This window comes from Polyodon spathula, chromosome 33 (assembly GCF_017654505.1).
Source record: "Polyodon spathula isolate WHYD16114869_AA chromosome 33, ASM1765450v1, whole genome shotgun sequence".
NCBI classification, from domain to species: Eukaryota; Metazoa; Chordata; class Actinopteri; order Acipenseriformes; family Polyodontidae; genus Polyodon; species Polyodon spathula.
The window spans coordinates 1,770,001-1,797,857 of NC_054566.1; the positions used below are offsets into that span (position 1 = coordinate 1,770,001).

The following is a 27,857-nucleotide window of genomic DNA, read 5'->3' on the forward strand; positions in this document are numbered from 1 at the left end:
ACAAATCTTAATTTAGTGACAGGTTAAATGACTAACAAGGATCAGTACTGTATGCATGTTACCTCACCCTATTCTCTGGTTCATTAACCAATTAAACAGAATTATTAAGCACGATGTTAGGGTTAAATCTAAGCAAAAATAAAGCTGTAATCCAAGTTCAACATCCAAAATGTGAAAGTTAAAAACAAAACTAAATTCTCATCGTTAATATGAATTTCAAGGTACCGGCAAACAAATGTACTATCAGTAATTCATGTTATCAGGAGTTTTAAGCCAAATGCATGCTGTGAGTTCTTATTGACGTTACTGCAACCAAATTTCAATTACACAACAATGAAAAGTATTATTTTTAAAATTATTGTGCATTTTCTTGAAAAGACAGTTGGAAGTGAACTTTTAAGAAGTATACATTGCAAATGAACTGCACTTGCAATCTCCATGTCCCGTTCTGATCAAGGGCATTTTTTAACCACTAAAGGTGTCCTCATCAACATCCTTTATCGAGCAAATTGGAAACGGTGACAGTTTGCTGTTCTTTGGCCTGTATTATTATCTCCCGTTTTTTCAGAATGGTTGGAAAGTGCAACGTCTCTTTGCTGTGTGGCGGTGCATTATTCACCGCTTTCAACACCTTCACTTTTGTTTGCAAAGATCTGATGTGTGAGCACTATGACAGCAGCACTAAAATACACTACAGAGGCACTAATCTGGATGCAAATTAATATATTTCCCAATGTCCTTTACACTTGGCTGTTTGAACTAGAGCGGTTTTGTTTTATTCTACATTTTCTTCCCTGGGAGGGCTACCAAATAATTTGCACTAACATTTGTGTTAAGTGAATTCGTATCATAAGAAATCATTTCCAATAAATTCTTGCTAAATTGGGCCGGGGCAATGTAGAATATTCATAGTATCAGGAAATTAATCAAAGTTTATTTTAATGAAAATTTACTGTAAATTCCAAGTAGCCTGAGTGTTTTGAACTTTCACATTGTGTTTTGAGTTTTGTACACATGTTGTATTTTGCACATTTAACTTTACAGAAATAACACTTCATAATAGCACATACTGTATCTGTTGAAAAAACAACATGAAAGAGTTCTTGTAAAAGAATGCTGAATACCTGTAATGATTTAAGGCATGTTCCTTTTGTCATGTCCCATACTCTAACCTAAAAAAGAAATACATTGACATCATTGCAGGGTATATGCTTGTCCAAAGAAAATATACTTTATAAACACAAACAAGTCAAAGCGCCTGTGTCATAAGACACAGGCCTTTTGAATTTATTTTTCCTCGACAGTAGTCCAACTTTCCCTCCTGCTCCTGTCACATACCATGTCGTGCTCCCCTGCTGAGGCCAGCATTATGCCGTCTCTGGAGAAGGACAGGCTCTTGACCCATCCTGTGTGCCCTTCCAACAGAAAGATTAGTGTTCCCCGCTGGGGGTTCCACACGCGAACCGTCCTGTCCCAGGACCCGGACGCCTGTAACACAAAACACAAATCAACCACATCTACAATTATTTGTATTCATTTTCCAATTTTCCCCCAATTGTAATATCCAATTATTGTTCAACCTGGCTCACCCCTGCAACCCCCGAGCTAACTTGGGAGAGACGAAGGCGAGCGCTTGTGTCCTCTGAAACGAGTGCTGTCAGCCAGCCAGCTTTTTTTCACTGCAAGCCCGCCATGCAGCCATATCCAGAACTTACAGCGTCGGAGGACCACGCAGTTCTGAACTGCGTACAGGCAGGCCTGCAGGTGTCCAGCCAGCCACAGGGGTCGCTGGTGCATGGTGAGCCAAGGACCTAGCCCCTGACCCCCCCAGGCAGCGCTTTTCAATTGTGCGCCAACTCCCTGGGAACTCCTGTCAGTGACATACTTATGAAGCACATTTGTTTTATAAACATGAATTATGAAACAATGTAATTTAGGCTAAGAAAGCCTTTTCAATTGGACTGCTGGTTCTCTAGATAAACTAAAGATTGACGTACAGACGCCCATAGGGGTGTCTGCCTCCACTGTATCCCTGTGCTGGGGATATGTCTAATAGACAATACTGGGGTTTGGTCTAATACTATTGACTATTTTAGGTTTTACAATGTGCTATACTTGCACTTCCTGGGTCATTTAACTCAGCAGTCTTCTGGGTCAGCATGTTATTGGCTAAAAACATGTCAGTCAATATGGGAAGCAGATGATTGGTTATTGACAGGAAAGAAGCCACTGACGGAGTTGGGACAATTTCACCCTCCAGATGAAATTACCAAACAAGTGCAACACTAACTGAAATCACTGATATCTTACCAGCATCCCTGATACAGAGACGCAAACACAGCTAACGTTGCCTGCGTGTCCCTTTAATGTTTTCACATGTCCCTCCGCCTGTAAGCTCCATACCTTAACAGTGTAGTCCCATGAACCTGTGACCTGTGGGGGTGGGGGTGGCAGTTAACTAAAGGCAATACTGCTGGAAACAATTATTAATTACTAACCTTAATTAGAGCCATTTCTATCATGAAAAAGTAAATCACCATGACCTGCAACACATCCACTGTCTGCAAATGTTACACTCCAGTGACACACGTTTTCACAAGGTGTTTAAAACCAAAACTAAACGTATAACTCGTTCATCTGAAAAGAAAAGGCACAACATATAGTCACCAGATATTGTGAATTCAATGGAAATGCGCTGCACTGAATGGCCCCCTCGTGTCCTGAAAACCTTCTTAAAATATCACCGGTCTGAAAGCCAAAACAGAGAATCATTTTACAAGTCAATGGGGAACATCTGGTATAGTTGCTAATAAAAAATAAAAATAAAGGTTGTTCATACGGAGCCATGAGTGTTATATACGGTATGTTTGCATCAAAAAAAAAAAAAAATCTATTCTTATTTCTTGCACTTTATATCTTGCTATTAAACTCTTTCATGGATTGTTCTGTGAAAATGTGTTACATTAACTAAAATAGAAACACTTTTAAAACAATTCAATTCCCATTGGGCTAATGTTATTCCGTTGATGCTCGTATGCAGGACAGCCACTATATGATTGTTACCTTTATTTAAAATGTGCAGGGATGAATCTACTGATTAATCACTAATGCCCAAAAATTAACCGATCAAAAATTTGAATTGAGTGACAGCCCTAATATATATAAATATAAATAAATTGTACCATTGTTTAAATCATTAAAATACGACCTTATTTTAAATAAGACTCTGGCCTTTTAAATACTTTCACAAACATAACCCTATCAAAGAGACTCAGATCCATGGTCAGATGCTTGGATTTCATAATCGTGGTACACAACACCCTTTATCAATAATCTCAACAGCGGCAGTATTTGGATCAATTAAATAGACCCAATTTGGTAAGGAGAGAGGTTATACAGCGTAATGGGTAACCCTAATCATTGTAAAGGTCTGCCGTAACCCTAATCACTGTAAAGGAGTGCTGTAACCTTAATCACTGTAAAGGAGTGCTGTAACCTTAATCACCTGCATTCGTATAAAGCACTGATTATGCATTACTACCAGTATCTACGTTTTACACATAATCAAAGAATATAGTTAGGAATCTGGTTGTTCTTGTTAAAAACAGTAGACAGGGCTAGTGAATATTGCACAGTAGACAGGGCTAGTGAATACTGCACAGTAGACAGGGTAAGTGAATATTGCACAGTAGACAGGGCAAGTGAATACTGCACAGTAGACAGGGCTAATGAATACTGCACAGTAGACAGGGCTAGTGAATATAGCACAGTAGATATGGCAAGTGAATATTGCACAGTAGACTATTATAATATTGCACTTTTTTGGCAATAATTCTTAACAAGTGCTTAGAGACCTTACTGCTATAGAAACAAGAGAGAAACAACCTGAAATGTATGGTCACATGTTTCTAAATATCACACAGCCTGGAAAAGCCATTCAGGACAAGAAATGTAATTGAGCTGATCACTAGAAGGACCCTGCTCCACAAGTACACCTCCACACCAACATGCTTTCACAGTGCTGACTAGGCTTTAAACATTCTAACCATTCAATCACTAGTATGCTAAAACTGTAAGATGGAGCCAAATTCCCGGCCCTGCTGTGACTCTGCTGAAGCCCTCCATGTTACCTGGGAATCCCACAAGATAGCTGTTTTATCCCAGCCCGCGGAGAGGAGCAGCTTGGAGTCAGGACTGAAACACACCGTCTCCACACTCTTAGTGTGACCTGGGGTAACGAGCAAAGCAGGGGTGAGCTACCAGCAGGGCTTATATTCCCAATGCATTTCACTGAACAATGATCTACAGGTATTTATAGAAATCAATACAAAATGTAAGACATTTAACAGATTTGTAGAAAATTATCGAAATCGATAGACAGCTTTAGAAACGAATGTGATCTACAGCTATACAGACATGAAAATGGCAAAAATATATCCTCGTAGATAAGGCAAACAACAACAAAATATATGCATGCTGCCAGTGTGCTCCCTTCTGACATCTCAAGCGACAAAGACATGGCAAAGCTGGCTACATTTTACCCTATAAAATAAACAGACACTGCTATTCCATTGTTTTGATTGGAGGTCAGCCGTTCTGTTATTATTACTCACAATGCAACAGCAAATAAAGCACGGCTGAAAAGATAACAAGTGAATTCATGACACCTGTTCTAAAATCACTGCTTACTGATGAAACGCTTCACAGGGATGCTTGAGCCCTGCTCTCAAAAAGTCTTTCAGTGGACTGCAGTATTTCAGAAAAACAGTTGAATTAATACATAGCTTTAAAAAAGTTGAAGTATAGGGATAATGGCTTTGTTGAGTGTGTTTCTTGGTATTAATGGGACTTCTTTGCTCAAAAAATGAATGACTGACTTGGAAGTTCCATTATTACCTCACCACAGCAATGGCATTATCGCTTCGATACACACCTTTAAGTTCATGCAGGCACTGTGTTGAAGCTGTCAGCCACACTCTCACCGTGCAGTCATGTGATGCACTAGCAAAGCGGGTAGAGTCAGAGGAGAAACAGCAGGCTTTAACTGGACCTGTGGGTATTGAAAATGCTATGAGAAACTCACAGTGAACCTCCAAAACACACAAAGGCATTAAAACTAATTAACATAAAGAACACACCAGCAAGAAAAATGCAAACTATATACAGTACCTCACAGGAAGTTATAATAACTAAATATGGCAAACATCCACAAGGTGGCACTAGAGTGTAACTTAGAATTAACCTCCTACACAACAACAGACCTTACATTATTTAGCTGGGCTCTGGTCTTATTTAAGTTAAAAACAGTGTCTCATTAATTAAGCCAGGGGGTAAACCAGGTGGGTTAGGGTTATGGTAATAAAATAAAGTTAGGTCTTAACGTCAAGAGTTGGGGATCATACAATATTTACACCGTGTATTTATGGAGCATTTTTTTCTTAGAGGAGTTTATATTGCTCATTTACTCACAGCAGTTGTCTAAAAAGACAGATCAATGCAATGCAGTGTATTCATAAATGTAAGATTTTTTAAAAACATTTTTCAGAAGAAGAATCTAATGGTGGCACCTGCGTGACCGCACACTTTATCTAATAGCTGCCCAGTTTTGGCATTCCACAGAAAAATCCTGCAATCGTCAGAGCACGTAAGGAGTATCTGGCAGTCCGGGGAGAAAACGCAGGAGTTCACCTAAGCAGAAAGAGTAAAGACAATACAGTAAATACCCAGTGAAATCGCATGCAAAACGACTCCAGTACAGCCTAAAGTTCAGTGTCTGCCATGATTTAATTTCTTTGAGACTCTCATTAATCACAAATATGTATTGAGCAAAATAATAATACAACCGCATATATAATATCGTGACGGGCGTCATTCCTGGTGCCATGAGTCTCAGCATGCTTGCAGGACAGAAAAACAATATTGCACAAATTTACGGTAAAGTTTTTTTAGCATAACCGCCGCTTACCTCCCCTTTATGCCTTGCAAAGTATTTCACGTCTATTTTGGCAAAACTTTCCGAAGGATTCCTCCACATTCTCTGCTGTTTTAATCGTTGAAAAAAAAATACTTATTATCGTATTTCTTCCACTGTCTACTTTAGAATTAAGTATCAAATGTTCTAAAGACTCAGCATTCTGTCTTTGTTTGAAGTTCACTGACACAGTTCCGTTGCCAGAGCTACAGCCTCAGCGCTGCATGGGAGCTGCATTTCATTCATTTACAGCTTGGATATGTGCTGGTTTATCAGTACTCACTGCTGTGTACACACCGTGTGTTTGCATTGAGTTCTTTAAATCGGGTTTGTTGTGCACTGAATGAACAGTAAACACTGTGATGTTGCTACATACAGCACCATTACCAAAACATGAGGGAAATGCTACATACAGCACTATAACCAAAACATGTGGGACATGTTTATAAGTGCAACAGAATTTAAACTGCATTCCCAGAGTCTAGTTTATCAGCCAGTCACGAAGACCTGTCTTCATTTACTCTGGTTTGCTTCTTCAACAAGATTAGGAAGAACAAGAACAATAGAAAGTCATTGTTTCTTACTTGTGGCGATTGTGTGCAGACATTTCCTGCAGCTAAAATGAAGACGGTATGATGACGCGAGGACGTTAGTAAGTGGTCTTGGTAGGGTGAGTGGGTAATAAATGTCGTACCCCTAGTCATTCATCATTCCTGGAAAAAGGGGTAACATTTTGGGGCACTGCCATGCTTGTGAGTCAACTTACTAAAGTCATCTGCATATATCTATTCTGGATTTGGTCTAAGTGGGGTAAATAAACCGCCCCTAAACCACAAGCCAGCGAAGCTTGTTAGCAGTCTTTTCAGTCAGTGCAGCTCACACTGTGTAAACGGACAGCCCCAATCACATGACGGATTTAATTCTGTAATACAATCTACATTATCTTGTTGATTAATTCAGTTTAAATTGAATATGAAGTAATATTAGCCTATGTTGAATTTCATGATCGAATATGAATGCATTGTTGAATGTTGAATATATTTAGAATCTTAATTACAACTGAATGTGTGGATAATTTGTCTCAAACACACTTAGTATAATATTATACATTGAAAACAAATTAATACTCTCTAATACAATCTACTCTTATTTAATACAATCTAATATAGTCTACTCTTATTTTTGTAACTTTAATAAAAGATCTGTCGTTTGATTTGTATGTTGAAACAAGTACTGATATATGACACTGAGTTGAATCAGAGTTGAATATTGTCTAAACATTAAATCATATGCCGAATGAATCAATCATATTTATAGCCAGAATTCCATGATTACTGTAAAATATACATTGCTATGTTTAAGTCTAACTTTTGATTGCACTTGGATATGAAGGAAATTAGTCGACAGGAAAGTGCGTGTCTTATGCTAATGGTAGTGTTATAAACCCATCAGCCTCTAGGATGGGGGTCATTACAAGCTGGAGGGGTTAGTGGCACGTGTGCAGTCTATTCCTCCCAACACGCTGGAAAACCAGAAATGCCATAGAAATTTGTTTTCAAGGCTTGTAAATACACCCTGACTTTAATGAAAATTAGGTATTTGGGTGTTCGTCTCAATGTAGTGGATCTCCTCCTAGCAGTCGATGAGTTAATAAGGCTAACATCAGCTTGTGAAATCAATAAATCAATAAAAAGGTAAAAAGAAAATGTTGCCTTTCTGTGCTATTTAGTGTTTCTGCTTTCCACTGGCACATTTCAGCACCTATTGTACAACCTTTTAGTACTGGTGTATTAAAATGGAATAATGCAAATTCAAGGAAAACTCTTAAAGGTGCACAGTAATTTGTTTAGAATTGAAAGCTCTTAGTGTGGATAGACCAGATTCAATTTACTATTTCTTTTTTGTATCCCCTTTTGATTATTTTTGTGTGCTGGAACAGGCATGCTTGTCTCAAGAAGGCTCTAGGAGAAGCTAAATGGCAGGTCCTATTCCCCAATGCAGAAATCCTAACCCTAGCACATCTAAATAAAGAGGAATAATATTTTCTTTAGCAGGCTAGCTAGCCAGGTCGCTTATCGCAACACCATCTCGTCTAGAAATGCCTTCCTGGTTTGTCTGTTTATGTTATGAATCTGTATTATATTAACTCGCTGAATCAGTAATCTGAATCACCTCTAAATAAATGATTACACATGAAATTAAACCAAACAATAAAAGCAGTGGTCAGCTGAATCGTGGTTCACAAGCACAGTTGTTCGTCTAAGTTCTTTGAAAGCCTTTGACGTTACTGTGAATCCCTTGTACCTGTAATACAAGTCCACAACATACAGTGTTCCATTTTTTAAGTATGGTAGAGGAGACTTAGGCACCCTGAGACAATTTTGTACTTTGCCAAAATATTCCTTCTTAGGGACTGCCCATCCAGGCCCAGGAATTGGGAAATGCTCCTGTTAAACATAAGCTTTGTAACTGCAACTGTAAGAATAAACGTATGCATACTTAATGGTATTCTAATAGTCCTATCTGTATTAGAGTTGATGTTCAAGTTGCGGTCATTACAAATAGCCCACTGTGCCGGTAAAAGTTGGGGTTTTCAACTCCACAACCCAAGAGAATAGAGCATTGTGAGAAGAGATGGTAAAGCAGATTGTACATACATCAATCCCACCCTATTGAGACCCTGAATGAGACCAGTGTCCTGTCACCGTACTTATTATTCAGCGCTGGTCCTGCCACTAAGCTGTCACCCCCCTCTCTGTTTTGTGTACACACTAATTCTAGTGGATGTGTTTACATAAAACAAAGGCTCCACACCCCCAGCTGGCTGCAGAAAGAGGCGCACTTTGACTCATTGCCGGGAAACCCAGACGACTGTTCAAAAGCCATCCTGTTGAGAAATGCCAATCCAGCCCCCCTCCCTCCACTTTCCTTGCAACTTTCCTTGAAGAACAGACTGTTTCATACTGTCTGAAGAGCGTAATGTTGTAGATGGTAAATTGAACTGCTGCATGCAATAGTTTGCTGTATGCTTGAAAAATGATTTTGGCTGATATATATTTAAGAGTAAGTAGCTACCATTCCTTCCCTTTGTATGGTGTTTGCAACCATTCTGAGTGGCTGTTATTGAAATGACTCAAACACTGTGCTTTTCATTGTGTGATAGGTCTGTGTTAAAGAGTTCAGGAGCTACTCTTGAGTTCTAGATGTCTGCCACAGACAAAAGTAAAGTAAGCTGGTCTTATTGAAATGTTATAATTCTGTGTTCAGGTTCCTTGACTATGAGTTGGGAGCTGGGTGCTACTGGGAGCTACTCTTCAGTTATATTTTCCTGCCACAGGCAAATGTAATTTGGGCTAGATTAGCCAATGTGCCTTTATAAAAATAACAGCCAATACCATCTTGTGATCTTTTTGCTGGCTTTAATATGCATTTAGTCCCAAATTTGTAAAATGATCAAATAAGGCACTCCTGTAATTCGATCATTTAAGAAACCAAACAATTGACTGATCTCCACAGGATCAGTATTTATTTTAGATCCAGATTAGTAAGTCTCAGTAAACAATTTGTGTTTTAAAATATATTTTTTTATAAATATAGTGTTACAAAGATACTTACTGAGGGTATGGTACGTACATTCCTTGGCACATTCTTAAAAAAGAGCTGGTGATTTAGTATGACTCTCCAACTAATGAAATTTCCAACCATTTTGCAACATGTTCCCCTGAAAAATGTGTATTTTTCATTGGAAATCTGGAAGATGATTGGGCGCCAAAGACTAGGTTACATAAAGCTGGGCTGCCCTAATAATTATTCCATTTCATTTACAGATTCTTATATTTCAGTAACTTGGCTGGGGGTATGCATATCTTCTATTTACGTTTATTCTCTTAATTCTGCCTTTTGTAATATTTAGTTTTTGCTATAATGATGAAAACATCAAATACAATAACATCTAATTCTGTCCAATCAGACCGGTGGTCATGCCAAACTGCACTTCTAAAGTCAAGACAAAAACCCAGGACTGAAGTCCTTGGTTTGGGCAGCTTATGTCTCCTCTTGCTTTCCACTGAATGCCATCCATTGCTAAGGAACCAGCAAACACACTTAATTAATCAAGTCTGTGAGAATGGCATCCTCCAGTTGGATTAAAATCAGTGACCTTCTAATATAAAAGTCTACAGTCCAGCTGCTTTGTCCCTGCATGACTGAGACACAACCGCACTGATTTATAATACTGCCTTTGACATGCTTTAAACAAGAGAACTATTTCCTTACAAAGCAGATTAAGAGGATTAACCCTAGTACAAAAGGGAGTCGCAACTTCTGCAAGCAAATGGGAAATTCGGAGAGCGAGGACATCATCTTTTATGTACAGCATTATGCTGCATTCACATTGGTTTTAATTCCACCAGTCACTTCTTGACCACTTCTTTCATAGTTTATTAATAAGAAATTCCTGTTGCACCTTTCCGTTTGGCTTGTGGGAACAAATCAAATTATTTCCTCCCCAATGAACCATTTAGTTGGTTTCTGACCTGCCAAGAAAATGTAATGACGATTGTATTATTCTTCAACTGCACCCAGTGCTGCCATAATCAAGTAACCTCAAAGTAAAATGTGGAAGTGTAGTAGTTAGAAAGTATATGAGCCATACAAAAACCAAAGGCATGATTTGCAAGTTTCTGATGCCCTTCCATGATTACTGGTGTTCCAGTAGTTACTACCCCTAATGGTGTTTTTTAAGTCCTTATGCTGGATATACCCGTAGATAGCTATAAACTTTTGTAAATAGTTGTTTCATGTTTGTAATTAAGTTTATTTTGTACTTCTACTTCATATCATCTACATTACTTACTTTTTTTATTTCTTACCTGTTTGATATCCTGTGTGTTCTCTATAATACTTTATTAAACACTTCAATGGAATTCACATCCGAGTTGGCTGAAGCAGAGCCACGTGGCCAAAAATAGTTTGTGCTGCGGTCTACACGTGAGCAGTCAATACTGCCCTCCGATGCCATACCATAATAAACACAGCTAGACCCAGCATCACATATTGCACGCTTACAGTGGAAAACTGTCCTATTTATATGAAAAAGTGACCTAACCTACAGTGAGCAATAAAGCACCACTGTACATTGTCTGTCACTTTCTCCACCCCTCGAGCCATGTTTACTAACTATTCCAGAACAGACTGCTTCTGGAACAACTCTCAAGGATGATTGTGGGGAAGCATATCAGTGTTGAACAGCTTTCAGTGCTCAATTTTAAGTGACGTCTGGTTGTTACTGGATAGGGTACAACCTTGCTGTGAAATAAGGGTAACAAAGTCAAATGAACTATTTTTGCAAATCTAATGGGCTTTGTTGGTTGATGCACTTGTTATGGATGGCTAATTCTTGCTCAGCTTCAACCCTTTTACACAAACAGATATCTGTTTTCTGTAGTGAACTTAGAATCAAACAGGAAACTGTTGAAGTTTTAACCTTGACATTAAACAGTAATGTATTTATTTATTTATATTTATTTATTTATTTTTAAAGGTAGTCGTCTCCAATTCTTTACCCCGATTTTCTCCCCAGTTTAGTGTGCCCAATTAATGTGTATCTGTATCCTTGGCTCACTGCTCACAACCCCCCTGCCGGAGGACAACACAGATCTGGCGGCTCCAGAACCAGAACCACAGGCGCCCCTACCAGCCAAAGGGGTCGCTGATGCAATGTGAGCCATGGATTCCCCTGTCAACCTAAGCCCTCCCTACCCTAGTAGTATGTGTGGCGTGCTAGACAAATATATTGTGGTTTGTTCTTTTTTTCTGCTATGTACTGTACAGTGTGACACTTTTGTATAAAAAGCGCTATATAAATGCAATGAATAAGTAAATATATTCCAGTCTGAGTTTTGTCTGGTGGACATGCACTTTTTCGCCAATGGGAAATTCAACAGGTAATGTGAGTTTGCCTTATTGTGTTTAGTTAAAACAAAAATAGAGACCTTTCTCAGATTTGAACGGAGCTATTGTACATTTTCTGTCTGGAAATCTCAAATTCATACTGAAAAAAGAAAAGAAAAAATAACACAGAGAAAAAAGCATAGCCTTTGATCCCTGGCTATTGTTTCTTTCCCAGGGGACTATGTCTCATACCAAAAGATACACTTGGAATCTAAAACCTTCCTGCACCATTCCACATGCACCTGGAGGTAAACATTGCATGAGGGGTGAAAGAGACTGACAAATAGACAATGACAAAATACAAACTGTACATTGTATTTGGACTTTTCTTTGTCTTTGTCTGGAAGCTAATGTAACCAGACTTCCCATGACCCGCTGCCTCTGTCAGTGTTGCGTTGTGTGAAGATGAAATGCAATGAAACGTTTTCACAAGGTATTTCTTTTTTTTGTTATTCCTCTGCATAAAACAAAACACAAAAGCATTTGGTTTTTGTTTTTCTCATTTGCCTTTATCTCCTCCTTCAGTTCTCAGAATGCTCTCCAGCATACTACACAATAATACACACAGTTTAAAATAACTACCTCAGTATCTCAATAACTACCATTCCTCTCAATAACTACCGTTCCTCTCAATAACTACCTCAATATCTCAGTAACTACCGTTCCTCTCAATAACTATCGTTCCTCTTGATTACCTTTTTATTCCTGTTTCCTGTTGGATTCTGTTCTAAATGTACTGTTTTTATTATTTTTTTTCACCCTGTGACATGCTCTGTGACAATTCTATTATGAAGGGCACTATAATAAATAAAGATTGATTGATTGATTGTTTGATTGAGTGGTGGTTGAAAAATAGAACTTTAATGTAAAATAACTAATTGTAACTTGCTTTGGGAAAAAAAAATGTCAGCCAATACATTATCATTTTTATTATAAATAGGCAAAAGCACCGTGCTGACAAAAAACCCACCCGACCCAACCTTTATTTCACATACCTTATAATAAATACCTGTCTTTATTCATAAACTCACTCGGAACACTCTGTTCTGAAGTTCCATTTGGGATGAAAATGATGCACTTAATGAAACTAAGTGAGTAAACATAATACTACTCAAAAACCTATGACCTTTAATTACCTTTATTGATCAAACAGTGCTAGAAGCAAAGGTCAGCTGTTTGACAAGATGTTGCAAGATTCATCAAAGAAATATAGTTACATTGTAGCAATGAATCTTGTAACACTGCCTCAAACAGTTGAATTGAGTTCAAATTCTGGTATCTATTTATGCAGTTGGGTTTTTACTGGAGCCAAAACATATTTCCACACCCCGCAACAGCTCTTTTGAATTGTTTTTACGTTAGATTCACAATCCCAAGCGCATTTAGCTAAAATACTATTTATATATGTGTTCAGTCGATTTATGTTTGTTTAGTAAGAAATATTATTTCAGCATATTTTCTTTTATCTCGCTCTCATATTTTTATCCTTGCCTCCACCAGTAAGCAAGCCCCTTCACCTGCTGTCAGTACAATAAATGCCATGTAACTTCAGACTTGTCGTCATCCCATCATTTGTATGTTATTTAGATTTTTTTGCTGAAGGTAGTAGCAGTTTTATTTATGGTTCACAGAAGGGTTTCGAGGTAAAAAATTGTATCCTCTTAGAAAAAATTATATTCCAGTAATGTAAACCAACTGGACTGCCAAAAGAGTACTCAGAAACATACACCAATGAATTGTGCTTTATTATAAATTTAAAAATGGTTCTAGGTGAATTACTGTAATTTAATTAAGATGAACCAGATGGCAAACAAAATAACAATCAAATAATTGAACAAAGCATTCATTTGACATTACAACACCATTAACAACTACTTGATGTTTTGCTTGAAACAGATTTGTTTGACTTTTACAATATGCCGTTCCGCATTGTAATTAGTTAAAGACGTTGATGGGCTGTTATAAAAGGGAGCTAAACAATCAATCAAGTGGTTAAAACTGAGCAGAAACAGATCCAACACCAGTGAAGTGAATTACAGAGGAATTGACACATTCTCTGCACATGAACTTGACCACTTGAATCAGCAGTAAGGATATGTTTGTTATGGCATTGACTAAACCGTACCCTTCTTTGGTGTGAAGTCCCATCCGCGGTGATTGTTGCTAGGTGTTTCCAAACAAACAGGCCAGTCTGTAGTAACAGTAATTAGTGTATTTTAAAACATTTATCAAATTGTATAATAAGAGGTCCTAGTTTAATATAAATCAAATTATAGCTAGTACACAGGATGGTGCAGTGTACTGCGGCAGACTGCAACACCATTCAAATAGAAAAAAATGCTGCTGCCTTCCCCCACAGTATGAAGCCTTAGTGTACTTCTGGATAGTAACCTCTCCTTTGATGCCCAAATCCCCTCTATAGTCAAATCCTCCTTCTACCACCTCCAAAACATCTCAAAGGTCTGTCCCTATTACTGTGTGTAATTTAAAGACTTGCTTGCGAATGCAATTGGCCCAGCTATGTCACAATGTACTGGTATTTGAGACAGGACTGCTCCAAGCCCATTCATAGATGCATCCATGGAAAGCAAGAACAGTTTTGTGAAGTCTGGGTGGGCTAACAACACACTCCTAGACAGGGCTGTTTCAAGTTGGCTGAATGCTTGACTGCAATCTTCTGTCCAAACTTACGTGGTACGCCTTATGTTCTTAGCCAGATGTTTCGCACCTTTATTAGTTCGAGGTCATTTGTGTCCTGCTGTGAGAGCGAATAATGGTTTTGCTATGGAGTAACAGTTCTCAATAAAATGCTAGTAATATACAACCATCCCCAGAAAAGAATGAATCTTCTTGGGTGATGGCTTCACTCTGTCAGACTCCAATAAGTCTACTTCAGTGGCTACCGTGGCTTTGACTTTGTCTGGGTCACTGGCTACTCTTTCACCGATGATGATGTGACCCAGAAATTTCAATGCCCTTTGCATAAAATGACATTTCTTGGGGGCCAACTTCAGGTTATGTCCTTTTAGTCGTTGGATAACCATTTCCAGCCCTGGAGATCTTCAGCTTCATCCTCGCAAACACTAACAGATCATCTCGGTAGAAGAGGAGGTTAAGAAAGGTCTGGTTCCATAAGACAGATAACATCATCCTCATGAAGGTTACTGGGCTGTTACACAGACCCTGTGGGAGACGATTATATTCATGTAGACCATGAGGTGATGTAAAGGCTGGGTATTTCTTATCCTCTTCATGTAATGGAATGTTGTAATATCCAGATGTCAAGTCCATCGTACTGAAGAAAACATTTCCACCGAGAGCAGCTAGTACGTCAGCTTGATGTGGTAATGGGCTAGCGTCTTTAACTGTTCGAGCCTTGAGCCATCTAAAAACTATGCATACTCTTAAGTTACCATTCTTCTTCCATAACAACACCAATGGTGACTCATATCCACTACAAGATTTTCTAATAATTTCTTTATCTTCCATCTCCTCCAACACCACTTTCAACTTCTGGAAATGCGTTAGAGACAACAGTTGGTATGGCAATCTAAATGGTTGATCATCGGTAAAAACGAACGTGGGCCTCAAGTGCGGACACATTTTGGGGCCAAAGCAATGACTCCACACTGTTTCACACTAGGGACCTTACCACAGGCACAGGACAGCCTGTAACACAATTGGTGGTTCCCCAGTCTTGTCTGCTCAAGGTCATGAGGCTGGCGCATGATATCCCTTTTGCAGGGCACCTTGGAGCTGACAAAACAAGGGAACGCATATTGGCTTGATTCTATAGGGTAGGGCTTCATAATGAAGTGTTGAAATATGTAGCACATGCCCAGACTGCCAGAGAGTAGCGCCGGGTCGAGTGTGCCCCACCCCTTTGGTCCCACTGCCAATTATTTCCACTCCCTTTGAGTGGATTGCAATGGACATAGTGAGCCTTTTGCTACCTTCTGACTCCGGGTATATGCATATATTAGTGGTGCTAGATTATGCATAGATACCCAGAGGCTGTTCCACTGAGGTTCACTAGTGCAGCTGGAACTTGTGCCCAAGGAGATACTGACTGATCATGGAACTAACTTCCTGTCTAATACATTGCAGCAAGTATATAAAATGCAAAAAATACGTCCCATCAGGACATCTGTTTATCATCCACAGAGACATGGTTTGGTGGAATGATTTAATCAGACCTTAACACTAGAACTACTGTGATGAGAGTGGGGGCCTGGCAAAGTGTCTGCTTGATAATATCAAACACCCCCTGACATTCTCCTGATCAAATTTGGAGTGCTCTTTTTAGTGAGGTCAACTCACCTGTGTGGCATACTTCGGGATGAATCTTTGGTAATAACCGACCTACCCCAGTAGAGAACTCATCTGAGCCTTGGTTTTGGGGATTGCCACGTCCATCGAAGCCTGGACTTTTGTAACAATGGGTTTCACCCATCCATTTTACAGAATATTAGGAATAATAAGAATTTAACCCTTCATTTATCCTCCACACCGACGCTTCGGATGTTGGTCTGGGGGCGGTTTTGTCCTAAATGGTAGACCGAACCTCAGTACTTATGGGCCGAACGACCCCCCCAAGGCCCGCCTCTCAGTCACTCAGAGAGAGGGAAAGCCAACACCCCTTCCAACCATACCGTGTCATTGCCATGATTGACAGGTAGATCTTATGAGGCTGCTGCCCTCTTCCTGCAAAACCACACATGTGCTGCAGGGGAATAATTGCATATAACCATTCCTGTACCTGTTTATTGCTACCCTGTACTACATTTATTCACTGAGTTATATGTTTTAAAATCTTTTGAGTTTATGATCTATTAAGTTTATAGAAATAAAGTAAATGTATTAAACTGCAGGTACGTGTGGCTGAAAGAGCTAAACTGTGGGTGGTGTGACAGCTTATCTGTTAATTACCCCAACTGAGCTGGCTCCAGCTTTTCGGTTGATCTTTATTGTTTTACCTCGTAAATACCTGTCCCCCCCCCGTTGTTAATTACCCCAACTGAGCTGGCTCCAGCTTATTGGTTGAAAGGGAAATGACCCTGTCTCTCTGTAAAGGTATAATAACTGTATGCTAACTCTGTATAGCAGAACACTGCTCGGGTTTCCTAGTACTGATGTGCTGAGCTGTTCTCGTTTAGGCAAACTAATAAAGCTTTATAGCTCTGAACACCTGGTGCAGTTGGCTCTTTTAGTTGTGGACCTGAAAAGTTCCACGTCATTTTGACGTAGTCAGCAGGATCCTAAACTCTGCCCGGTGGAAATAGTCCTGGGATAGTCAACTATCGACGGGGTTCCAACTTAAATACTGGAATCAGGACACCGCGTTCTGGGAACGGGCAGGGTCCTCTCTAAGTCTGGCTGAGGGCTCCACCGAGGTGGATCCTGAGAGCAACTGAGAGGTGTGTCAAACAATACTGAGTCTGGGACTCAATAGGTTAACCTTGGTCTGGGACCAAAAATATGGAGTAATCCATACTAGGTTTGGAACCTAGTTGTGGTCTGGGACTACAGGACGTCCGAAGGTTTGGAACCTAGTTGTGGTCTGGGACCACAGGATGTCTGAGAAAAAGAAAAAAAATAGTAAAAAAGGAATTTTGAGAATTTGTCTATTAATGATTGTTTAGTTCATGCCTGAGCTGAGCAGGGAGATAACATTTTCTTTGAATGGAAAACAAATAATAATGAAACAAAAAACTCAGTACTATAAAGTACCGAGTTATGTTACCAGCATCGAACTGCCTTTATGCTGAAGTACGTCGTTTTGTGTTTTTGTCTTGGTATGTTTAACTGTGTGTGAATTTTGAGTAGGCCTATGTGCGTGTGGGAATGTGTAAACTGTGTTTACGATACGAATTAGCAGAGCGTTTGGCAGCAATTAGACCCTGAGATAGAGACAGAATCTGTTAACAGTTTGAGAATGGGAGCCTGTTTCTGTTTAGGGTTGATTTGTCTGAAAATAGCTCATGTGTGTTTAATTTGGTTTGTGCGCATGTGTGTTTAATTGTCTGTTGATTTGTTGTCTCTTCTTTTCTCTCTCTCTCTCTACTTAAATACGTTAGCAAAACAGGATGGGGCAGGGACACAGTAAACAGTTAAACAAATGTCAGGTATATAACCTTACAGGACCACAGAAACGAATATGTGACAGATGGGGTCCTGTTGTATTACAACAAATAGATTTATGGTTTGACAAGGGTGGGTTTCCACTAGGAGGAAGTTTAAGTGTAACTAAATTAGCCAGTGTACGCAGCCAGTTAGAAGGTTAGGAAAAAGAAAAGAAAAAGAGAAAGGGCAGAATAGACTGGGATAGCTTTAGGAAGTGGGAAAGAATGGCAGATGAGGACAAAGAGAAAGAAGAAAAGGGAAAGACAGACAGGGAGGCTCAGGTTATGTTGCAGATGGATCAATGGAAGTTGAAACAGCGCAGAGAGAGACTCGCTCCCCCTCCATACTCCGGGGTGACCACGCCTCCGGTAACCGTACCAGCTGCACCGCCACTCCTCCCCCACGAAACAGCGGTGGAAACTGACTACTCCACCGCAAGTGAAGACAGCGCAAGAGAAGCAACTGATCCAAACCCAACAGTGAGAAGAACGTAACAAGAAAGATGGTACAGAACAACTTGCCGGACAACCATAAAAACTCTGGACAGTTTGTGGAGATTGCAAAAGAGCAAGTGCAGTGACTAATACAGATGTACCGTCCTGGCGCCGATGAAATCGGACAGGTATTGCATAGAAATAATAATAAACCCCAGTTAAAATAGATCCCAGTTTACAAACTCCTGATTTCAGTATGCCTGGTTATAGATTGTTTAAATGTTTGCATTCCATTGGAATATTGATCTAATTAGTTGGCACTTTTTCTCTGCATTGTCCACTAGATATACAACAATTCAGAATGTAAAGTAATTATTTGTAATAAATTCAAAAAGAGAGAAATATAGTTCTTTATTAAAGTAGGCATACAAAATAGTATTTTTTCTGCCTATGAGATTTAGCTAAAAAGAAAATAAATAGAAACAGAGTTTTAATGAACTGGCATCTCAACCAGTTGAATTGAATAGCGAGGTAAGGGCTGGGTATGAACTGCAAACCACACAGTTTAAAGACAAACATCTTATCATTCAACTAAAGAGCAAGCTCATTAATTGAGAGCTAAAAGTACCCGACTTATGCTGATGTCAGGATTATGAACATGTCTGCTGCTAGGAGGAGATCCATTACAAGTCAATGTGTCATAGTACAGCACTACCATGAGTTGACACATTCAGTACAGGATTCAATAATGACAGCTGATTGGTGATGTAACAGTCTCATTTCAGAGCCTACCTTCAGCTTGTACCATAGCTTTATCAGTCCCACCGAGCAATCTCCACTGGTGGTAAGTAAATAACTGACAGGAAAGTTTCTCATCGATAAGCACACATTGCACGCAAATAATACTACATGGCTGACAAGCAGAAAGAATAATTCTGCACATTGCAACAGGTGTTTATAATACAAACAAAGATCAAGACAGAAGTTTACAGTCTTTGTTGAGGAGTTCAGGAGCTTTTGTACTGGGCGCCTGCAGCAAACAAATGTAATGTGCATCGATGAAATAAGCCAAGGTGTCTATGTATTAATATGCGCCATCTTGAATTCAGGTCAAAGCAACACAGTGTTTTAGAAACACTGAATAATTGTAAAGGGACAGTAAAACAATAACTGTAACGAATACTAAAAACACAGGAAGGAAGAAAGTGTATTTAACGCAGTCCAGCTCTTTTTATCCCCAGTACTTCTCCATGAAAAGCTGTTGACGTTTGGTCCCTGTAGATTAGTGGTTGGCAGTAAATGAAATGCCCTGCAGGCTCAGGATGGGCACAGTGCCCACGAAGCACCTGCTGGAATGTTTTTACAATTCTTAATGGCCTGGCATGTTGATCCCATGTGAAAGGATATAATGGGCAAGTTTATGACTGCTTCCAAAATGTGTGTTTTTTTCTATTTCTCTTTGAGTGATATTGTGTCTGTTGAAAGCAAAAGCCAGCCGGGCCTGTTCTTGAAGCACTGCAGTGATCTAAATATCAGAAGGGTTACACTTTAGTGACAAAAGATGATCATTTCAAGCAATTCTCAAGACTTACTGAAAGCTTTTGAATGTTGACTTCAAATTAAACAAGTGTGTCAGTAACATGCATCCCTGCAACTGCTCTCAATTCAATTAGTATGACCAGGGTGATGAAAGAGCTGACGACTATGACGTACTGCAAATCAAGAGTATGGACAGAATAGTAGAAAAAAAAAAAAAAGGCAATTAATAGTTCAATGAAAATTGGATTAGTGGGTTTAATACCTAGATGTCATTAGGTAAATAAATGAGATTATAGCATCATGGTAAAGAATATTAAAATCACTGATTAGACTGATCAGTATGGAGATTCACTTATTGTGCTCTCAAAATGTACAGGCAGACAAATATACAGGCAGACAGACACCCCCATATATTCCCATAATCTGATACTCTCAATGATGTGCACACTAAATAATGTTAATACACAGTTTAGTCACAATTGGGTAAATACTTTATCAGATATGTGAAAAAATGTGACATATGTAAGGACAGACAGACGGACGGACACACGTTACCACTATATCCCTTGCAGTAGATAATAGTAAAAATGATACTTTGCAACATTACCAAGGTATATTTTTTGTGAAGATTGAGTGTAAACAGGTTAAATCACTGGGATGCTGCATCACATTTCCAAGAATGTCCTGTTCACAAGATGTGGTAATGGAATACTTTTTGCCAGCACATGGTGATGATGAACCAGCATTTTACAGGACGGGGTAATGAAAACCTCATTGCTGGCACATGGTGATCATGAACCAGAAGGTCGAAAAGTCCCCTGGGTCGACATTGTCAATACCTTTTAGAATTTTGAATGCTTGAATCACATCGCCGCATAGTCTTCTTTTTGTAGCGAGGTGACCAAAACTGAACACAGTATTCTAGATGAGGTCTTACTAATGCATTGCCCTCTCTCCTCGTTGTTGTTCACTTTGTTCACTCGTCAGGGCTGCCCTCTCTCCTCGTTGTTGTTGATTCGTCAGGGCTGCCCTCTCTCCTCGTTGTTGTTGGTTGGTCAGGGCTGCCCTCTCTCCTCATTGTTGTTGGTTGGTCAGGGCTGGCCTCTCTCCTCGTTGTTGTTCACTCGTCAGGGCTGGCCTCTCTCCTCGTTGTTGTTCACTCGTCAGGGCTGGCCTCTCTCCCCGTTTTTGTTCACTCGTCAGGGCTGGCCTCTCTCCCCGTTTTTGTTCACTCGTCAGGGCTGGCCTCTCTCCCCGTTTTTGTTCACTCGTCAGGGCTGGCCTCTCTCCTCGTTGTTGTTCACTCGTCAGGGCTGGCCTCTCTCCCCGTTGTTGTTCACTCGTCAGGGCTGGCCTCTCTCCCCGTTTTTGTTCACTCTTCAGGGCTGGCCTCTCTCCCCGTTTTTGTTCACTCTTCAGGGCTGGCCTCTCTCCCCGTTTTTGTTCACTCATCAGGGCTGGCCTCTCTCCCCGTTTTTGTTCACTCGTCAGGGCTGGCCTCTCTCCCCGTTTTTGTTCACTCGTCAGGGCTGGCCTCTCTCCCCGTTTTTGTTTGTTCACTTCAGGGCTGTTCTCCCCGTTTTTGTTCACTCGTCAGGGCTGGCCTCTCTCCTCGTTGTTGTTCACTCGTCAGGGCTGGCCTCTCTCCCCGTTGTTGTTCACTCGTCAGGGCTGGCCTCTCTCCCCGTTTTTGTTCACTCGTCAGGGCTGGCCTCTCTCCCCGTTTTTGTTCACTCGTCAGGGCTGGCCTCTCTCCCCGTTTTTGTTCACTCGTCAGGGCTGGCCTCTCTCCCCGTTTTTGTTCACTCGTCAGGGCTGGCCTCTCTCCCCGTTTTTGTTCACTCGTCAGGGCTGGCCTCTCTCCTCGTTGTTGTTCACTCGTCAGGGCTGGCCTCTCTCCCCGTTTTTGTTCACTCGTCAGGGCTGGCCCCTCTCTCCCCGTTGTTGTTCACTCGTCAGGGCTGCCCTCTCTCCTCGTTGTTGTTCACTCTTTCACTCAAACTTACTTGCTCCTTTTAATTATTTCAGCGCTGTCTCTGGATCAGTTGAGCCCTGTTGCCTCTGAATACTGCAATGGCTAATATAGTTTTGATTGCAAATATACAGGTAGTCAATCTTTAAGTTTGTATGGAGAGGAAAGCGGCCATGTCTTAAATTCTATACATTGCATCATGAGAAATTCTCAGAAGGATTGTCCTTACCAAATTTCAAATTGTATTTTTGGTCATTTGTGTTGTGACCGATCACAATGTGGTTTGATGCTACAAGATTTGGTTTGTTCTGGTATTCCCCTTAAACAATGCAAATTACGATTTGGTCCTATAATCTCTGATTTGATCACAGTTTGACGATTGGTAGAAAAGCACACTAAACTTTTCAGAATACCTTGCTGTTATCAGGCGGCCACCCCTTTGTTTTCCCTCAATGGAGTGATCGGGGTATTCATACTCTGGTGGATGTTAGTAAAAACAATTACCTTCGCACAGTCCAATTGCAATATAATTTACCAGTTACTTTTTCTGCTCTGCAATGCGTGCCTATGGTGTTCCCTGGGGGACAGAGTTACCATCTCATGCTTTACATGATATGCTGAACACGGGGGGGTAAAACAAAGGTGCTGGTCTCCACACTTTATATTCACCTATTAAGAGCCTCTTATAAACCATTGGTGATTGATGCTATTTGGAATAGGGACATAAATGTAGACATTTGTTGGGATACTGTTTGGATAATCTATGCTGAATGATGATTTATCATTGAATATCTATGGCGAAAACGGATTCCGCTCGCTGGCCTTACTGCTGCTAAGAAAAGGTTAGCCCTGCGCTGACAGCCTCCGCATTCTCTGCACTGGCGTCAGTGGACCCTTGCACTCCTTGACAATATTTATGAGGTGCTTTCTATTGCTCAGGTTCATGTGGCCACGGAGGGGACTGTACAGGCCTGGGGAGCAGCCGCAGATACCATTAAATTGCTGATAAACCAGTCCTCAGCTGTCACTGTCTGATGTGGATTCTCTGGGTCCTTTGTAGGGGGGGAGCCGAGAAGGCCACCTGGGTAGAGGCTAATTCCCTGTTGGGGGGGGGGAGGGTGGATATGTGGTGAAATTGGGAATGTTTTGTTGTTTTGAATTACTGTACTGTATTTCTTATTTTCAAATAATAATTTGATTACATAAAAAAAAAAAAAAATTAATGTATTTCAATAATAGTAAACAATTTAGATTTTCTGAGGTTTATTAAAATGAAACGAATATTGTAAGGACAATACCGATAGTAGTTCTTCTTTACAAGTAGGAAGGAACACAGATGAAATACTGAATAATGAATTCTGCCCCTCTCCCCACTTTACCAATCAGGAATGGAATGATCACTTTAACTCCAAGGTCTGTGATAAAGTTTGGGATCAGCTGATCCTGAAGTTAGCATTGTGCGTTTTCACATTGCAATCGGTATTAATATAGTACAGAGTTGGGGATTAACTGGAGATGATGTACTGTACTAGCTAGTAAGCTGTTTAGTCCCCAGCTCAGTACTAAATTCAAGCTCCAATGTGCAGACACAGAAAGCACTTACAGGATTAGTTTACACTGTATGGGCAATTCTCTGTGAAAGATCTCATAGCTGATAGAGGTCAGTGGTAGCATGTAGTGTGCTGGGGAAGTTACTTTTAAAAAGTAATCTGTTACAGTTACTAGTTACTAGTTTTTAATAGTTACAGTTAGAGAAACAAATAGTTACTTCTGAGGCATACTTTACACAGAGATACTTTTTCAGTTTGGTCAGGCTAAAAATGCAGAAATATTCTTTGAAGATCCAACTATCAAACTCAAGGTTCAGTCTAAACAACATTTTACAGCAAGATTATATGAAAACTAATCCTGTAACATGTAAGTTTGACTAGCACTGTTGAATCACTTTCTGATTTCCATGTTATGCATTATCTTATCCATAGTCCTTTTTTTTTAAATGCAACAAAAAGCACGTAGGTTATTTTTTCACATTTCATTACCTGTCTAAAGTAATGCGTTACCCCAAAACACTGCTAGCTTCAATAGACTGCACCAACTACACTATTGAAGAACACCAACTATGGTGGCAGCATCACTCCTGGCTGTAAACTTTTAGAAGTCTTTGTTTAAATCCTTGTAGCTGAGTGGATGTTCTGCTCCCAGTTGGAGATTTGGAGCAATGCTAGCTAGGGAATGGCAGGGATTCGTATGATCTGATTTCAATACCCACGCTGCTATTCTCAGGAAAAAAACAACAACATTTAAGCACTTCCATATGGACCTGCGGCTGTGCGGTTAGTGTCCTGTTTCAATTATCTTTTAAATCCTGTTACCATAACAACCTTTAAAAACTTCTTACCTTGGGATGTCACGAAATACATAGGTTTTGAGAATAAACTTTGAGCCTAATATTTTATACAATATTTATAGTTTAAAAAAAATTGAAAGGGAAGGGGTGGGAGGCATCAAGTATTTCTGGTGTTGTTGTTTTACTAGTTTGCATTAAACCAATCAATTTATGTTTTTTGCTTACTGCCAACTGTTTTTATTAAAAGCTCATTTTTCTGGTTTAGTTTGCTTTGTTTTCTTGCTGAAATTTCTGCCAAAGAAGTGTGTGGCTGGGCAGATTTCAAACAATATTCTTTTGCTTAGTTTTTTCATTGGTTGTTTACTGTGGTTCATAACTATTATTATTAACTAAAAATACATATCAAGAATTGCAGTACAATTAAGAGCAACATACATATTGGGGCAGTTCAAGAGCAGTGTTGATAGTTACATCAGGGTTAGATACAAGTGCAAGTGAAATACAAAATACTACAGATTGGGTTCAGTGCAGGATTAAATACAGTAAAACAGGGAGCAGATAAGTGCAAGTTAAAATGCATTAGAGTGCTGTAGTGTCCAGAGGGAGAGTTTTACAGGTGTGTCTGAATAGGTGTGTCTTGAGGAGGTGCCGGAAAGTGGTCAGGGACGGAGCAGTCCTGACATCCGTAGGAAGGTCTTGGGGCTGGAGTGGGAGGGAGACGTGTTAAAGAGTTATCAGAGATTTTAGAGGAGAAGAAAGAGGCAAAGTCATCAGAAGAGATAGAGGAGGGGGGAGGAATGAAGAGGGAGGAGAAGGTAGAGAATGGTTTCTGGGGGTTGTTAGTGAAGGATTGAATAATAGATTGGAAACAGGAGCGTTTAATAGAGGAGAAGGAGGAGAGGAGGGAGCTGTAGAGGTCTAGGGCAGCAAGGAGTTTGGTTCTCTTCCATTCCTTTTCAGACTGGATGAACTTTGAACCCAGATGAGTTTGTAGTTAGGAGGGAAAATAAAGAGGGCTAATTTTGTGAGCAGTGGCGTAATTAAAATGGACTCCGGCCAGCGATCTCACAAGGTAGATTCGCATGAAGCAATCCAGTATGTTTTGGAGAATGGGAGTGATTAGGGTTACTCCAGTGGGGACAAGAATCTCGATTTAGAGATTTGGGATCTTATTTTCACAGTAGGCACTGACGATAAACGAGTCATAATCTGATTTTGCACCTGTTCTTTTGTTTATGTTCTTGCTCACATATCCCTTACTAATATGCCATAACATATTGCATTCTTAATATAGTTAGGAGGCATTATCGTGTTTGCCGGTTTCCTTGTAGGTTGGTTTATTTACTGTGTTTATATATAAATTACCTGTCTGTCAGATTGATCGCTTATCGATAGTTATTTAGATAGATGACTTACTAGTCGTTTTTTTCAGCCATTTTACGTCTGCATTTTATTTGTTATTATTCCTCTGAAAGGTACATTTTGTAATCTGATTTTTAGCAGTAATGCTCGTACAGCAGACATTTTAGGTACAAGGTTGCTGTTTATTAGTTGAGTTTTACTGTTTGAGCAATAGATATTTTATTTGCAACTTATTTTGTTTACCTTACTATTATAGAAGTTGATCATAAATTTGCACATAATTTTGCATTTTCTCATCCTTCTCCCATGCTTATACTACGCATTTACTATGCTTTACTTTTTTATTTGCCGGTCGAGAATGTGGCTTTACCATACTTCTCTGATTTACCGTGCCTGGCAGTGCAGGTGATCAGGGAGGCAGGCCAAGCACCACAGGACATACAGTGAGGCTGACAGCTCCCCAATTCCCAAGCCTCATCCTCTCCAAAACAAAAAAACGAGGCAGTGTTTTGGCAGTGCTGATTGTGCAATGAGGGTTCTGGTCACCGACATCAGCAGGGCAAGTCGAGAAGGCGAGTCGAGACAAAGTATCAAATACGATAATAAATGGACTAGCCCAAACACGTTAATACATACAGAATTATTAAAATATGTTTGTAATTTCTTTCTAATTTCTGTGCCTTTTATATGCACTTTGCACTGCACCATGTTCTGAATTCTGGACTCAAAATAAAATAAAACTAAATTGTGACAGCGATGTATTTATTTATTTATGTTTGTTGAAATCTATTTATTGCTCTTGTTTTTTTATTATTTAATTTATTCATAATTGGTTGTTTTAGTTACCATTGTGTATGTATTTATTTCATATTTCATGTATTTTTAAGTATTTATGTATTTATTTATTTACTTATTTACTTATTTAACCTAAAGAGGTCAAAGCTAATTCTGGTAATGGTTTTATTATTGGCGAACTGCTTGGCTGACAGAGCTCAATTGTTATTTACATTCATAGCGAAGTGAATACATACATAATTATTAAAATATGTTTGTAATTTTACTTTGTAATCTGTTTGTAATTTCTGTGCCTTTTATATTCCAGCATGTTCTGAATTATGTAAATAGTTACTGGAAAAAAGGGGATTCATATGGAGACAGAATACGACTGCATCTCTTGTGAGGACATCTCTTTATCTGCAGCACCATCTTTGGGACGTGAAACACTAAAATGGGTTAGTAAGAGGATACATTGTTCTTGGGAACTGTTTTTAACTTTTTTCTGTACTTTTTTACATTTTACCATGTTCTGAACTCTGTAAACAGTTTGAAAATAACTATGTTATTTTGGAATAACATAGAGTTTTTAAACCTTAACCGTTTGCGGTCCTATATTGGACCAGGTCCGACATTACAATTTTCCATTTCCAGGCCGATGTCGGACGTAAAGCACAGGTCTCTGAAATTAGGAAATAGCAAAGCCCTTGTTCCAAAACGCTAACTTAATATTTTAAAACATATGGACATGCTTGTCTCACACAGAAGCTGCTGTGAGCTGGAAGTATTGAAATGATTACATTTTTTGTTCATCAGCCCTCTGTAATCCACAAAAGGAAAAACATATGCTTAGCACATAAATAATAACCAGAACTTTTGTTCTGGTTATTATTTAATGTTTGGAAAATGAGCAACAAAATACTAAACACTGTTAAACAAACCTTGTAGCATCTTCTGGGACAATTCTATTCTAATTAACTAATTAAGATTCTATCTTAATTAGTTTCTTAATAGCCCCAGTGTCAGGAAGATGTGCCGAAATGATAGTCGATGCATTATCATCCTCTCCAATTATTTCTATTTTAGGTGGGATCCAAATAATTTCCTGATCACAGCAACATTTCGGGGTAGGTTTACTAAAGTGTTGCACCTTTCACAATAGTCACAAGCCAGTTGCAAATGAGTCGGAAGAAATGTACTAGACAAACGGAATACCATTTGCGACTTTTTAGGAAATGTTTTGCGACAGCAGTTTCTGTTTGCAGTTCAAGCGTAGATAAATATGTAATTATGGCCGCTCCTGCATAAATTGGCAAATAGGTGTGGGGGGGGGGGGGGGTGATAGTGCAAATGAGGGTTCTCCAATATTATGAGACGTACGAA

General features: G+C 39.5%; 1 protein-coding gene across 2 annotated transcripts in view; it reads right to left on the reverse strand.

The window, feature by feature from the left end:
• wdr38 (WD repeat domain 38) overlaps positions 1-6,233 on the reverse strand; it is a 6,758-nt gene extending 525 nt beyond the window's left edge. The window contains exons 1-8 of one of the 2 annotated variants that reach the window (XM_041234234.1): positions 5,966-6,233; positions 5,568-5,688; positions 4,934-5,050; positions 4,131-4,228; positions 2,668-2,748; positions 2,311-2,433; positions 1,339-1,488; positions 1,125-1,172 (exon numbers count right to left, since the gene is read on the reverse strand). In XM_041234234.1, coding sequence (XP_041090168.1) covers positions 1,125-1,172; positions 1,339-1,488; positions 2,311-2,433; positions 2,668-2,748; positions 4,131-4,228; positions 4,934-5,050; positions 5,568-5,688; positions 5,966-6,034 — 807 coding nt within the window. In that variant the 5' untranslated portion in view covers positions 6,035-6,233. The remainder of the gene's footprint in view (positions 1-1,124; positions 1,173-1,338; positions 1,489-2,310; positions 2,434-2,667; positions 2,749-4,130; positions 4,229-4,933; positions 5,051-5,567; positions 5,689-5,965) is intronic. The other variant, XM_041234233.1, reaches the window with a different exon arrangement.
• Between the last annotated feature and the right edge of the window lie 21,624 nt (positions 6,234-27,857).